General features: G+C 38.3%; 1 protein-coding gene across 1 annotated transcript; it reads left to right on the top strand.

Annotated features, from left to right (window-relative positions):
- Positions 1 to 1,284: 1,284 nt before the first annotated feature.
- aadac (arylacetamide deacetylase) lies at positions 1,285 to 14,355 on the top strand. The gene is made up of 5 exons (XM_055195735.2): positions 1,285 to 1,719; positions 4,077 to 4,305; positions 5,806 to 5,875; positions 11,974 to 12,145; positions 12,255 to 14,355. The coding sequence occupies exons 1-5, from the start codon at positions 1,579 to 1,581 to the stop codon at positions 12,879 to 12,881; spliced, it is 1,239 nt and encodes a 412-aa protein (XP_055051710.2). The 5' UTR covers positions 1,285 to 1,578; the 3' UTR covers positions 12,882 to 14,355.
- The last annotated feature ends 766 nt before the right edge of the window (positions 14,356 to 15,121 follow it).

The following is a 15,121-nucleotide window of genomic DNA, read 5'->3' as shown; positions in this document are numbered from 1 at the left end:
TCTGTATTAACATATTAATTGACTGAAAATTGAATTCTATTCTGTTTGTTCTATTATATTCTAATAATATTCCATAATATAATATAATATAATATAATATAATATAATATAATATAATATAATATAATATAATATAATATAATATATATTTTATGTCTATGTCTGTTCTATTCTATTCTATCTATGTTTGTTCTATAATATAATATAATATAATAAAATATAATATAATATAATATCTATTCTATTTTATGTCTATGTCTGTTCTATTCTATTCTATCTATGTTTGTTCTATAATATAATACAATATAATATAATATCTATTTGATGTCTATGTCTGTTCTACTTTATTCTATTCTATAGAGGGTATGCACGTGACATCACCTTCAGCGAAAATGACTGCGGTTACGCCACTGAGTGGCAAAAGACAGAGCGACAGCATTTGAGTACAGTGTAAAATCAGCGAAAACATGGGGAAAACGCTTCTAAATGTGAAACAGCTGTTGTGGAATAGACTGTACTAACAGATTTAACAAGACTTCGGAGCTATTGTTTTACAGACTGCCAAAAAACACAGAAAGGAGAAGTAAATTGATCGTTCATTCCAACGTCGACAGACCACAGTTGGGTTGATAAGTTGCTAGGGTCACTATCAAGTAGAGGTTTTAATCTCTACTTAAACGTATTTTTTCGATTATTTGCATTTTATACGTTTTGTTTTTTTTTGGAAAACATACATTCTGAAGCATATTATCATAATTTTTACTCCATTACATTTCATAAATACAAGTTCTATTCTATGTCTGTTCTATTCTATTCTATGTCTGTTCTATGTCTGTTCTATTCTGTCTATTCTATTCTATTCTATTCTATTCTATTCTATTCTATTCTATTCTGTCTATGTTTATGTCTACTCTATTCTATTCTATTCTATTCTATTCTATTCTATTCTATTCTATTCTATTCTATTCTATTCTATTCTATTTCTATGTCTGTTCTATTCTATTCTATTCTATTCTATTCTATTCTATTCCATATTAATGTGATTGTCTTGGAAAAACTGATGATCAAAATTGACTATAATCTTCATCAACCATCTAGAGTATTTTGTGCAATGACAAGTTGAAAAACATTAAATTATTTCATAATTTTGCCATTCTGTTTAGTGCAGTAAATATTGCTCTCGAGTGTCATGCAGACTGATATAATATCTCCTCAACCAATAACTCAGTATGGTTGGGGGGGGCAAAAACCCTGCGATGACCCATGAGGGTATCTGAGGAATTTGAAATGATCCTCTGAGCACTAAAGTACAGACGCTCCAGTCGGGTTTCAATGCTGCAGCGCGTAATGGAGACGTGCACGCGCACCTCGCTACAGTATCACGATCAGATGACATTAACACGTGCTGTCATATCGAGCTGGCTCCAGGTCAAAATTAACTCAGGATTAACTCAATGACCAAGAAGCACAACCGACGGACGCATTCTCAACTGCAGAAGATTTCCGCGTGAAACGAAAAAGTGGAACCTATATAAAAACAATTAAAGAAAGAAAAAGGACGTCATCTAAATAAGCAAAATGAGATGTAAAGGAGTCTTTCTGGTGGCGTTACTGAGTGCTTTAACAGCTTATTATGTTTATTTACCTATACCAAATAACGTAGAGGAGAGATGGAAACTCATGCTCACGGACTCTTTCTTCAGAAGTTTGAGTCACTTGGTAAGATCATTTTAAACTACATAAAGTTTTCTTGTTTCAAAGACATATAGATACATTAAATATACTTTTTTAAAGGACAAGCAAACTTTATTGATTCACTGTGTTATCAGCTGTTTGCATCGTTTGTGTGTACAGAAGGCTAGTGTATTTGAGTTACGCGTGAATAATTTGTGTTTATATTTTTATCCTGCTCAGGATTGTGTGTTTATATATAGAGAGAGCACGGCAGATTACCTCAATCCTTAATCCCATTATTCTAGTTTATGTGATTTAAATAGTAAATACTGGAACTATTATTAGAATACTCCAGCGTTTACATAATGCTAAAGGTTTGTATTTGTAATGTTAGTATATTTGATGTGATTTTTGAATGTGGAGAGCTTTTTAAGGGGTTCTTCTTTTCAACATCAGTCAAATGATCATTATAGACTTCATTCTGCCTTTCTTTTTCGTTTTATTTGTATTTCATTCAGACTGCACTGTAAAAATTCCTTTCTACAATTTTTAAGTTTAAACAACTTGAATTAATACGTCATTTAAACTTTTTTGACAAGTTCAAAGTTGCTATAAATGATTAAAATTAAGTTGTAAGAACTTAGACCAATTTAGTTTATACCAACTCCTCAATGCACTGTAAAAATTCCTTGTTGTACTAAAATGTTTAAGTTTAAAAAACTTGAATTAATAAGTCATTTCAACGATTTAAATTTTAAAGGCATTTTCACAAGAGTTTTTAAAGATGTAAAATAAATCTTTGGTGTCCCCAAAGTACATATATGAAGTTTTAGCTCAAAATATCATTCAGATAATTTATTATAACAAGTTAAAATTGCCACTTTGTAGGCATTAATTTTGGGTGTGTCTTTTTAAATGCAAATGATCTGATCTCTGCACTAAATGGATAATACAGATTAACTCTATTTTTTTATTCATACAAACTCCTTTACTGTAAGTTGAAATGACTCATGTCAAGTGGTTTAAACTTAAAAATCAAGAATTTTTTTACAGTATAGTATAAAAATATAGCATAGAATTAAAAACAAAAACAAAGGCTTGTAATCAATACTAACAAACTTATATGAGTCTTAAGGCTCAATGTCTGAGCATTGCATTAGGAAAGCAAAAGTCATGGGTATGATCGCAGGGAACACACATGTCCTTCAAAAATGTAATAATAAAGTGTGATATCTCTGATTAATAATAATCAAATAATTATATGTTTATTTTTATAGTGCCTTTCAACAATCTCAATGACACTACAAAGATTCAGTATACAATCAAACAAAAATGTATTCAAAATATGAAAGGAGGCTAGAATAGGCATCTTTTTACAGTAGATACGCATACTCCACAAAAGGTTTCAAACATTTTATCACATGATTTTCCAGGTGGCTTTCAGAATCAACACATCCATGATGGAGAAATGTCACAACCCTGGCACCTTTTATGTATTTTTGGGTCTTGTTTATTGTGACAGGATTGTGGCATTGCTACCTCTCTATTGTTGTCATGAGGGGGAGCAACTTGCTTCTGTTTTTTGTGCTACTTTATGTGTTACCCAGTTTTATTTTAGGCCTCGCCCTCCTTGTTCTGTAATGAATGATTCATTATTAGTTACTCCTCGATTAGTTTCCCTATTTAATGTCCTAAAGTTTTCAGTCTTGTACCCGTTCGTTGTCTTTACTGTTGTACCTTGTCCATTTTGGTCATGTTTATTTTGCCTTGTTTCCCTCAAGGGCTTTCTGTTTTTCATTAAAACTCAGTTGCCTGCATATGGGTTCTGTCCTTCTGACAGTTTCTTCCTCATAAATGCACACCTAAGAAATTAGTGTTTGAAGAGCCATCCCTTCTTCATCTGTTGGGTATTATTGCTTCTGGTTTGTGCACTTTAACTCACAGAATTCCTACAATTCCTGAAACGTTTCACATCCAAAACACATATATTTCTCTTATCTCAAATAAAAAACATGAGTATAGATTGACATTTTTCTGACGTCTGGGTTATAACATCAGAGGTTTTGGAAAACATAAACATGTGGTTCAATATATATTGAAAAAAAAAATGCAAAATTATATTTCAATTTTTGACTGAAGATATCACATCTATATTGCTAGAATTATAATATACACAAATATACTGACAGGACTCTGTTAAAGGCAATGTGTCTTATAATTGGCTTAAGCTGGGACTGCTTAGTGGATTCCATATTAACTATGGCCATTAGTGAGATCATCTCAGTCGATCAAGCATCTGTCTACGTACAACCATACAGCATGTGACCTCTGCTGGAAGATCACACAGAAATTAACCCAAACAGTGCCGCTCTTAAACACATTTCTCTTTGTATTCTCCACAGGCAGAACTTAGTGAGCTGGTGGGACTTTTTGACTACATGAGAGTCATGATGTTCGTCACCTTTGCGGAGCGAGTGGTGCCAGTGTCAGATGATAGGGTGAAAGTGGTGGATGAGAGTTTTGAAGGAGTGGATGTCATCGTGTATCAGCCTATACAGAATGAAGATACAGGAGAACTAAGGCGAGCTGTTATTTACCTGCATGGAGGAGGATGGTGTCTGGGCAGCTCACGTGAGTTAAATCTTCTCTATGCAGTATTTTCCCAAGATATTTAACTCTTTCCTCGCCAATGATGAGCTGTCTCGTTAATTAAGACAAAACGCTGCTCTGCAAATGACAAGTTTTAATCCATATTTCCGCTTTTATCCACCAGGTGGCGCTCTTACCCAATTAATAAAACACTGAAGCATCCACTAATCCAAAAACAGTAAAATTCTGCATCGCTCTGAATCTGATCTCTAATAAAAGTCGTTTACAAAAATGCAATTATTTCAGCTTTTTTCCCTGTTTTTGTTTGTTTGTTGAAAAACAGAGGGTCTGTTCTTTCATTTGATATATTTGTATGTTTGTATTTTTTTAGAAGAAAATTTTCTGTGAAAATCATAAAAAGTGCTGGCGCTAGCTGGCAACTTTTTTCAAAAATGCTGGCGGGGAAAGAGTTAATACAAATATAACTAAAATTTGGGTGGCGTCGGTGAGGCTGCTTGATACTTCAAACCACCAGAGAGTCGGTTTAATTTTTAAAGATCCTATCAAAATATGCAAGAAACATTTGATGCAAGTAAGCATTAACCATTCTGTAAGCACACATACTGTGTAAGCTCAGGTAACACAAGCTGTTTCTGCATTTCTGATGTTAATCTGGAGTACCTATAGAGAAGTTTCACATCCTTTATATCTCCGAAGAGTCTTTAGTTTAATCAGATTTATAAAAGAAAGATTAGCTTTACAGAATCTTTCCAAAAACGTACGATAAAATGAAAAAGGAGGAGTTACTACCGCGGCAGGAGCGAGTACGAGTCGTGCAACACTATACAACACTGTTTTAACTTATGATTCACTACATGTTCGTGTCATTTATATAATATGCACGCCCATATTTGCAGCATAAGACCGAAGTCTTGCCGCATGCAACTCGTGACCCGGTTGGGAAAATCCAGTGCATCAAACACACACGCAAAACTCAGCTGCTACCCCGGATAATAAACTATATCCATTGTTTCCATTAGGCTAACTTTCTTCTACTTACATCCAAAAACACACTTCTTCATTCGTGCCATTGTTGAGTTTTGAAATTAAACAAAGCTGTGTCGGGTGATAAGATGTTTGCAAGTTCTAGCGTCTCCCACTGATTGACTTGTGGGCGGGGTTTTCCGGGGGAAGTGCCCATATAAAGGAGTGATACGTATAGAAACCCCTGAAACGTCAGCTGGACCCGTAATCGGAAAAAAAAATCAGAAGTTTGTACGAACCCTGGCGAAATGCATTCGGCACAGAAATACTCTGTAACACGCCCAACTGCTTTTTTGACACTTTTCCTACGTTTAGCATGAGGAAACAACTCTATAACTGTGTTAATAAGTCAGAATGCTTGAAATACCATTGAACCTCCCCTTTAAAACTTTTTACATAATAAAATAAGGAGACATTAACAAATATTGTATATTTCTTAGGGATGCTTGCTGCCAGAAAAAAACAAAAACTTGTTTCCTTTTTTTCGTTTCCCTTTAGGCATGAGCCCTTATGATCTTCTAGCCAGGCACATGGTCACAGAACTCAACGCTGTTGTTGTATCTGTAGAGTGAGTATTCAGTGTTTTTTATTAGTGTTTATCAGTACATTTCACTCTCTTCTTGAGATGTTCGTTTTGTTTTCTCTTGACTGCTTGCTGACCATAAACAAACCTTTTCTTTTAACTCGATCTATATTCTTAGTCTAGACAAACAGAAGTAGAAGTACAGAATTACAAAACAAACAACATTGCCACTGTGTTTAGACTTTTAAAAATTGTCCCATTGTAAAGAATTCACAGCTGTGGTCATATTTTTGACCCCATTAGCATTATTCTGAAGGTTGTGTGTCTGCTACAGGTACATTTTTTATTATTTTAATAATTTCAAGAATTTTAGGTAGCATTTCACAGGCCAGAATCAACATCCTGATCAACTGTATTAGTGGTCACACCAGATACACATGGTTGTTGCCTATCTCCTATGAATTAGTGAAAGTAATGAGGAATAGATATAGAGGTTACATACAGGTTAAGAACAACATTTAAAGTTTTGGGTGAACGATCCTGGTTCAAAATCTAATTGTTTAATGCATTTGCAGCAGTATAGTAAAGACAGATAACAGTTGATGAATAGAGCACTGAGTTTTATCTCTACGCACTGATTTCAGGCCGTTTCACCATTCACAGCCAAACACAGCAGAAATCAAACTGCTGATGACGCTGTTGTGATCTGTAACTGTCCACAATCAATGTGTCAGCGGTTCAGCGTATGCCTTTTTGTGTCATGCCAAAAACAAAAACATGTGATCTGCTGGCAATGAATGAAAGAGTAGCAAAGAAGCTTATTGAAGCAAAGGAAAAGGCTTAAAGAAGTTTAGGGCGAGGCCTAAAAGCCAGACCAAAACCCTCTTTATCTACAAACAATGAGTATTCTTGACTTCTGCTGTCAACATTCAAGTTAAGTGTGATGCTGCAAAAATGTTGACTGTTGGCATTCTTGCACCAAAACATCCCAGTTATACAACCACTGATACATAACATCACCTAAAATTATACAGTAGATCATATCACTCATGGTTAGTGTTTGGTTAAGGCCATTTATTATCAATCAACTGTGTTTACTCTTTTTAAATCATAATGACAACAGAAACTACACAAATCACCCTGATCAAAAGTTTACATACCCTGGCGATTTTAGCCTGATAACATGCACACAAGTTGACACAAACGGTTTTGAATGGCTATTTAAGGTAACCATCCACACTTGTGATCTGTTTACCTGTAGTGTTTGTGTATTTAACCCCATTGGAAAACTGTCCTGGCAATATGGAGTTAAAGTGTTTGTTTGTATCTTTCTGTTAATCTGTCGCATACAGACAAATCCATCTATCATGGTTACTTGTAAAATCTGAACTCGAAGTAGACCGGCTTAGTGATAGCTGAGTAATATAAGCCATGAAGGGAAAATTGTGATTGGTTGAAAAATGTTAAAGCACAGGATAAAATTTTTGAGAGTGTATGTGACATTGCAAGCATAAAATAAATGTGCATGGGAAAAAAGAGTTTTGTAAAGGCGTATATCAAGTTGCAAGCATAAGAAAAAGTCTCCATGGCAACAATAGTATTTTATAACAACAAACCTGGGTCGCTGTTGTGAAACACTTAATGATTACTCTTACCGAAGTGAACCGTTTAAGGGATTATACTGTATGCAACACCCTTAAATTATTCTTTTAGTTAGGGGAATTTACCCCTTAAGTGTCATACTTAAGGGAAAAACTTAAGGTGGTTTATGCAACCAGGCCCAGACCTTAAACTGTGGAATGAAGTGGTGGGAGGGGCAACTAAACAACAAAAAAGTCAAGGAAACCAAGGTAGTGACGAAGGTGCGAGGAGCCAGGAAGGAGCTCCGAGCAGGAGGAGCCTGATGTTTGGCCAGAGACCAGCCATTTTGAAGCCCCAGGGTGGAGTTGCCGGAGGGAGGAGCCAGCGTGGAGTTTTGCTGCTTGACAACCTGGGGAGGTGTGATGGTGACATAGGCTGTTGAGGAGGAGACATGGGCGAGCCGAGCAGACATAGAGCCTGGGGGAAGCTGAGGTGCTGGAGGGCCAAAGCAGAGCCAACGGCTCTGGCGACTGAAGCAGGAGTGGCGTTCCAGAAGCCCATGGTGGAGCCAGAGTGACCGAGGACTGAGGCGGAGCTGGATGGAGGGAGGAGCCCAACACAGCCGGTGGGACAGAGTGACGAGGGGGAGCCAGAGGAGTGTAGTCCTGAGGAGGAGGCGGTACGATGACTGACCAAGGCAGAGCCAGAGGGATGAGGGAGCCTGGCGGAGAACAAACAGAAACCAATAGTAACGATTTCATGAACTTCTTTTCTAACAAAATTACGGCTATTAGGGAAAACATTGTAGCTACCCAAGCAGCCACCACTCTACCATAAGTTCACTTAACACTAAATTACCATACAAACATGGTCAGGCGCTAGCCTGGTTTAGGTCAGATCTAACCAATCACTATCATTTTGTTTATGTAAATGAGGAAGAGTCATATCACTCCCTGGTTAAATACGGTGTACCGCAGGGATCAGTTTTAGGTCCTGTCCTGTTCTCGTTATATATGTTACCCCTAGGAGACATTATCAGGAAACATAACATAAGTTTTCACTGCTATGCGGATGATACCCAGCTTTACATCTACTCACATCCCAGCAAAACACACACGTTTTCTAAGCTAACAGACTGCATAAGCGATGTTAGTGACTGGATGGCACATAACTTTCTTAAGCTCAACTCCAATAAGACAGAGATGCTTATTATTGAACCGAATCACTACAAACATAATATGTCAGATTACAAGTTGCACATTGATGGCTGCACTGTGGTGACATCTTCCATGGTTAGGAACTTAGGTGTGATGTTCGACAGCAACTTATCCTTCGATACTCATATCGCCAACGTGTGACGCACAGCATTCTTCCATCTTAGAAATATCTCAAAAATACGCCATATACTGTCTACATCTGACCCAGAGAAGCTTATCCATGCTTTTATGACCTCTAGAATAGACTATTGTAACTCACTACTCGGGGGATGCCATGCAAATCAGGTAAACAAGCTTCAGCTAGTTCAAAACTTCTGCAAGGGTACTTACTCGATTTAAGAAGTATGACCACATAAGCACAATTCTGGCATCTTTACACTGGCTACTAGTTAAATATCGCATACAATTTAAAATATCACTAATCACCTACAAAGCTTTAAATGGCCTAGCACCCTCATATCTTAGAGAATTACTATCAAAATACAATCCATCACGCACACTACGGTCGCAAAATTCTGGTCTCTTGATTATCCCTAGACTATCAAAAGTGTCTAAAAGTGGAAGATCCTTTTCCTACTTAGCCCCTAAGCTCTGGAATGATTTACCAATCGATGTCCGAGAATCAGACACAGTCGATAATTTTAAATCTAGACTTAAAACTTTTCTCTTCAACAAAGCATTCGCATAATTTGTCTAGTTAAGGTACTTAACTCGCAATAGTTATTTTTACGGAACAAAGCACTCACGGTCATTACACAGACCAACCAAATAAATAAATAAAAACCTTATCAGCATGAACACTTCAAAATGAATTGCATTAAATAGTTTGCCACCGTTTGCCACTGAACCTGCATTAACGGGTTGACACGTATGGTTGGGTTGCGATGTTGGCGTTTTCTCGTGGTCTTGTAAATAGTATGCAATATAGACCCGTTTGCCACTGAACCTGCATTAACGATGACAGTGGGGCCTCCAGCCTTAGTCAAACGGGTTGACACGTATGGTCGGGTTGCGATGTTGGCGTTTTCTCGTGGTCTTGTAAATAGTATACAATATAGACCCATTTGCCACTGAACCTGCATTAACGACGACAGTGGGGCTTCAGGCCTTAGTCAAACGGGTCAACAGGTTTCATTTTCTCTTAAAGATCGGAAGGTGACCCTTAGTTACCATATATACCTTCGCATGGGGCCCTCAATTTGCTAAATCCTCAACTGTGGATAACATAATTATGCTGCAATAGTTAGGGCCAATCTCATTTCTCTGTCTTACCCCTTCCCCTTTGTCTTTGTCTTCCCCTTGCGCCTCGAAACCGAGTAAAGGGGAAAGACAGATCGTTCGTCTAAAAAACGAGACACCACTCGATTACCGTTTGCATCACCTTCCCTTGCGCTAACTGGCTGCTACGTAAACAGACAAGCGTTGACAAACAAAGAAGATGCCATTGTCTCAGGTTGTGGTATCGATTGCCTGAGCGGAGCTCAACAAATAGCGCATAACTTAGCTGCTAGCTAGCGCCTTAACTAGCGATTCAAAAAAAACATTACAATTAAAACCGCTTGAACATTTTGTTTGAATATGATTTTGTTTTTCTCTCCCTGTCTTGTCCTCGACCCGAGGACAATGAGACAAACAGACCCAGTTCCGGTAAATGTGAAAGTTGGCACACCTCTGATCTACTGGCCGTCCTTCAACGTGATGCCCAGCTGATGCCTGACCAACGATCACCGGCAGAACCCGCTTAATCTCCGCTTAATCTTTTTATCCGTTTACGTGTGTGTGTATAAATATATATATATATATCTCTCCTAGGGGTTTTTTTAACCCGTGGAGGCAGCCTTCTTGGGCTTAACTTAGCTTCGTCTTCCAGATGTTACATTAGTAATACGCTCGCTTATAATGTTGAGTCATAGCCGCAGCAAATTTAACTGCTTATGCTATCGTGTATTATGTTGTGCTATCTGTCGTTTTTCTGTGCTTTTCACTACATCTATTAATGTAAAGCTGCTTTGAAACAATTAACTATTGTGAAAAGCGATATATAAATAAAATTGCATTGCATCGCATTGCGGAGCTAGAGGGAAGACGGGCCACGGTAAGGATGAGGGAGCCTGGAGCCAAGGTGGAGCTGATGGGTCAGAGGGCAGAGGCGGAGTCAGGTTCTCAGAGGATGGAGGTGGAGACATGGGAAACTCCCCTGAGACGCTGGCAGATGGTTATGCCCCAGTTCATCTGACACTGCGTTACTGAAACCCTGAGGGTACGCTGGGGTGTAAACAAATGCCAGTCGTTGGTGGCCTATGGACTGGCTGACGATAATATAGGAGGAGGGAGTGGGAGGCTGGGTGGGACCAGCAGGGATGAAGAACAGCTGGACAAGACCAGCAAGGCAAAGGACAGCTGGGCAGGACCAGCGGGGACTGCATACAGCAAAAAACATTGTCAAACAGTCAAAAAATGGGCAATGTTGGGCTCTGTCACGGTAGATTCAGGCTCTCGGTCTGCGCTAGGCTCCATGTGGCGGGGTGATGGCTGGCTGGTATCTGGTTCAGGAGTGGGGCTGGCGTCATCAATGGTGACTGGAGATCCGTGGGATACCAGTACCCACTCCACGAATGTGGCGAAGTTCCCTTGAGGAGCCTCCTCGGACAGTTGCTTAGTCCAGCAAGCAAAAAGGTACAGAGGCAGCTCTCCAGAAAGGTCCATGACAGTGTGATGGGGGGATGAAAAGTAAACAAAAAACACAGCTAAATTATACTAAACAGTGTGGTCCGACCTTCTGTAACATTATGCTGGTGTGGAGAGACGATGAGGAAGGCGGATTATAATAAACATAACTTTAATAAAACAAGTATGATAAAAAGATTATCAAACATAACACAAACAAGATCGGACAAAGATTAAACTAAGGCAAGGGTATAAATACACATGGACACAGTTGATAATGAAATATGAGGTAAAACTAAACAACAAAGACTAAACTATAACAACATTAAATATAGGTAAAAGTGCAATGAATCAATGTCATGTGATAAAGTGAATAATGGTGGATAGAATTTACAGGAGCACTTGCCATGAGGAGGGGATGGACACCAACAGGTTATAATTGTACACATCTCATCCAGCAATGCCATCATCTGCGATGTTCAGGAAATACATTATCATCACTCGCTGAGATATTTCACATCACTCTTACAGATTTCATTTCTCTGTTTTAGTGTTATAGTTACTTTTTTTGTCTTTGTACAATTATGAAAAGCGTATGTAGAAATCTATTGTACCTTTTTCTGACAACCATAAGAAGGGAACAATACAATATTACCAACAATAATTTGTTTTGTATAGGTACCGCCTAGCACCAGCTCATCATTTTCCTGTGCCGTTTGAGGATGTGTACCATGTGGTGAAGTACTTCCTTCATGTTGACGTTCTGAAGAGCTACCGTATCAATCCGGAGCGAATTGCGGTGTCAGGGGACAGCGCAGGAGGAAACCTCGCAGCTGCAGTCACCCAACAGGTAAGACAAAGAGAAGGAAATAAGAAATCAATTCATAGCTACCTAACAAACGCTCTTTGATCTATGATTTCAATTATTGTAGTAATGATAGTTGTGTAATTGTACTCAGTTGCAGCAGGACCCAAGAAATAACATCAATCTGAAGGTCCAGGCTTTAATCTACCCTGTCCTGCAAGCCCTGGATCTCAACACCCCCTCTTATCAGCAGAACCAGCACATGCCTATATTACCCCGCACTCTTATGGTTCGGTTCTGGAGCGAATACTTCACCAGTGATAAGTCATTTTTTAGAGCCATGATGACAAACACACACAATAACCCTGAATCAGCTGCTCTGCTTAAATTCGTTAACTGGAGTTCATACTTACCCGAATCTTACCGTCAGACTTACAATTACAGCGCTCCACCTGTGGCCATCAAAATCAATCCAGCGCACGACGATCCAGTCGGTTCCAATCGCTGGCTGGCGGATCCACGGGCATCACCACTGCTGGTACCTGACACAACGTTACGTTTACTGCCCAAGACGTACGTGGTGACGTGCGAGTATGACGTACTGCGGGACGATGGTTTAATGTATGTCACTCGTCTGCTTAACGTTGGAGTTGACGTGACGCACAAACATTACCCTGCTGGATTTCACGGTGCACTTATGTTTAGTGTGTGGCCCACAGACTTTAAGATTGGACGCAAGATGATAGACAACTACGTTACGTGGCTCAAACACAATTTATAACACATCAAATGCAACGGTGCTTTATGCATCAGTTTTGTTTGACTGCTTCAGATGATATTTCTTTTTGACTTATTTATTTCGTTCCTTTCCTCTATTGTTTACAGTGCACCACTCTTTTTATCTTAAAAGCTCACACTTTTTATTGTATTAATCCATTATGATAAGCATTCCTGACCAAATCTGGTCTCAAGAAACACTGGTCTTTTTTACGTTGTTTTCTAATGAATATGCAGTAGATTGTAAGACAAGTCCCTGGTTATTAGAATTGTAAATACTCACCCCCATGTCATCCAAGATGTTTATGTTTTTTTCAGTCGAGAAGAAATTATGTTTTTTGAGGATAATATTCCAGGATTTTTCTGCATATACTGGACTCAACAGTTTACAGTTTCAGTGTAGCGTCAAAGGGCTCTAAACGATCATAAGTACCACATCTTCTTATCTTCACAAGCCGTGTGATGCGGCAGCATGACCTTACTTATGTAATCACATGAAAAGGTCACCGCGAAACTACTGCTCATGTGTGGAGAAAAAGGACCGTTCAGACATTGTTGTATGTGGCATAATGCCTTTCTGTCAGTTTATTGTTTAAAATGGTCTGCAAATGTAGGTTTACATATGTAACGTGTGACCTTTCAACGTGATTATGTAATACGTAATAAACTGTTGAGGTCCACTAAAGTCCACTATATGGAGGAAAATCCTGGAAAGTCCTCAGGGATCTTAATTTCTTCTTGACTGAACAAAGAAAGACAAAAAGACATCTTGGATGACATGGGGGTGAGTAAATTATCTGGATTTTTTAATGAAAGTGGAGTACTCCTTTAAAAATTATAGATTAGAAGAACGGTTTGGGCAAAATGGTTCCATGAAGAACCTTTAACATTTGATGAACCTTTCTTCAAAAAATGGTTACTCTATGGCATGGCTCTTTGTTTTTAAGAGTGTATGAGGCTGTGATGTAAATGTATAAATGCACTGATAATAATCAAATAATTTGGGATACTCTTTTATTGTCCCTTACGAAAATGAACCATGGTTTTACTACACTTTAAACCAAAATACCATGGTTAATGTAGTAAAACCATAGTAACCAGAAAAAAACCATGGTTTTGACAACCATGGTTTTCGCAAAAAGCGTAGTCAAACCATAGTCAGTGTAGTAAAACCATGATTTTGCTGATCGTAATCAATACACCAAAAAAAACATGGTTACTACACTTTTACCACAATAAAACCATTGTTAATTTTCATAAGGGTGTATGCCATTGCCTGTATAGTGGGATTTGACTTGACCTTGTGGATAAGGTATAACCCATCATAAGAAAATATGACCTTATCCCAAATTCTTTTGATTTCTTTCTGGGATTATAAGCATAGTGTGACCGAGATGAAATGTTCGAATTGTGTATGTAAGCATTGAACTGAAATGAACCAGACTGTAGAGATTAAATCAATGGCCTGAACATCAAAATGCTTTATACATTTGTTTCCATGTTTTGCTTGATATTATTTTTGCCTTTTCAAAGCAAAACTTTCCTGTGTGGATTAGAGAATATGACATATTGGTACAGTCGTATGCAAAAGTTTGGGCACCCCAGACAATTTCCACGATTTTCATTTATAAATATTTGGGTGTTTGGATCAGCAATTTCATTGGATTCTTTTAAATAACTGAGACACAGTTATATTTCAGTAGTGAAATGAAGCTTATTGGATAAACGGAGAATGTAAAATTAGACATGTGCATAGATTTGGACACCCTTGTCATTTTGTTACTTTGAATAACTCTAACTACTTAGCACTGATAGTTGGGACACACAACTGGTTTGGTAAGCTCATTAAGCCTAGAACTTCATAGACAGGTGCATCCAATCATGAGAAAAGGTATTTAAGATGTTGTTCTCTTTGCCTCTCCTCTGAAGAGTGCCAACATGGAGGCCTCCAAACAACTCTCAAATGACCTAAAAACAAAGATTGTTCAACATTATGGTTTAGGGGAAGGCTACAAAAAGTTATCGCAGAGATATATGCTGTCAGTGTCCACTGTGAGGAACAAAGTGAGGAAATGGAAGACCACAGGCACAGTTCTTCTTAAGGCCAGAAGTGGCAGGCCACGTAAAATATTGAAGAGGCAAAGGATGGTGAGAATGGTCAAAAACAGTCCAGAGACCACCTCCAAAGACCTACAACATCAACTTGTTTCAGGTGGTGCCACTGTGCATCGCTTAACATTTCAG

This window comes from Misgurnus anguillicaudatus, chromosome 24, assembly GCF_027580225.2.
Source record: "Misgurnus anguillicaudatus chromosome 24, ASM2758022v2, whole genome shotgun sequence".
Taxonomy (NCBI): Eukaryota; Metazoa; Chordata; class Actinopteri; order Cypriniformes; family Cobitidae; genus Misgurnus; species Misgurnus anguillicaudatus.
This window is presented reverse-complemented; position numbering and strand designations above follow the sequence as displayed.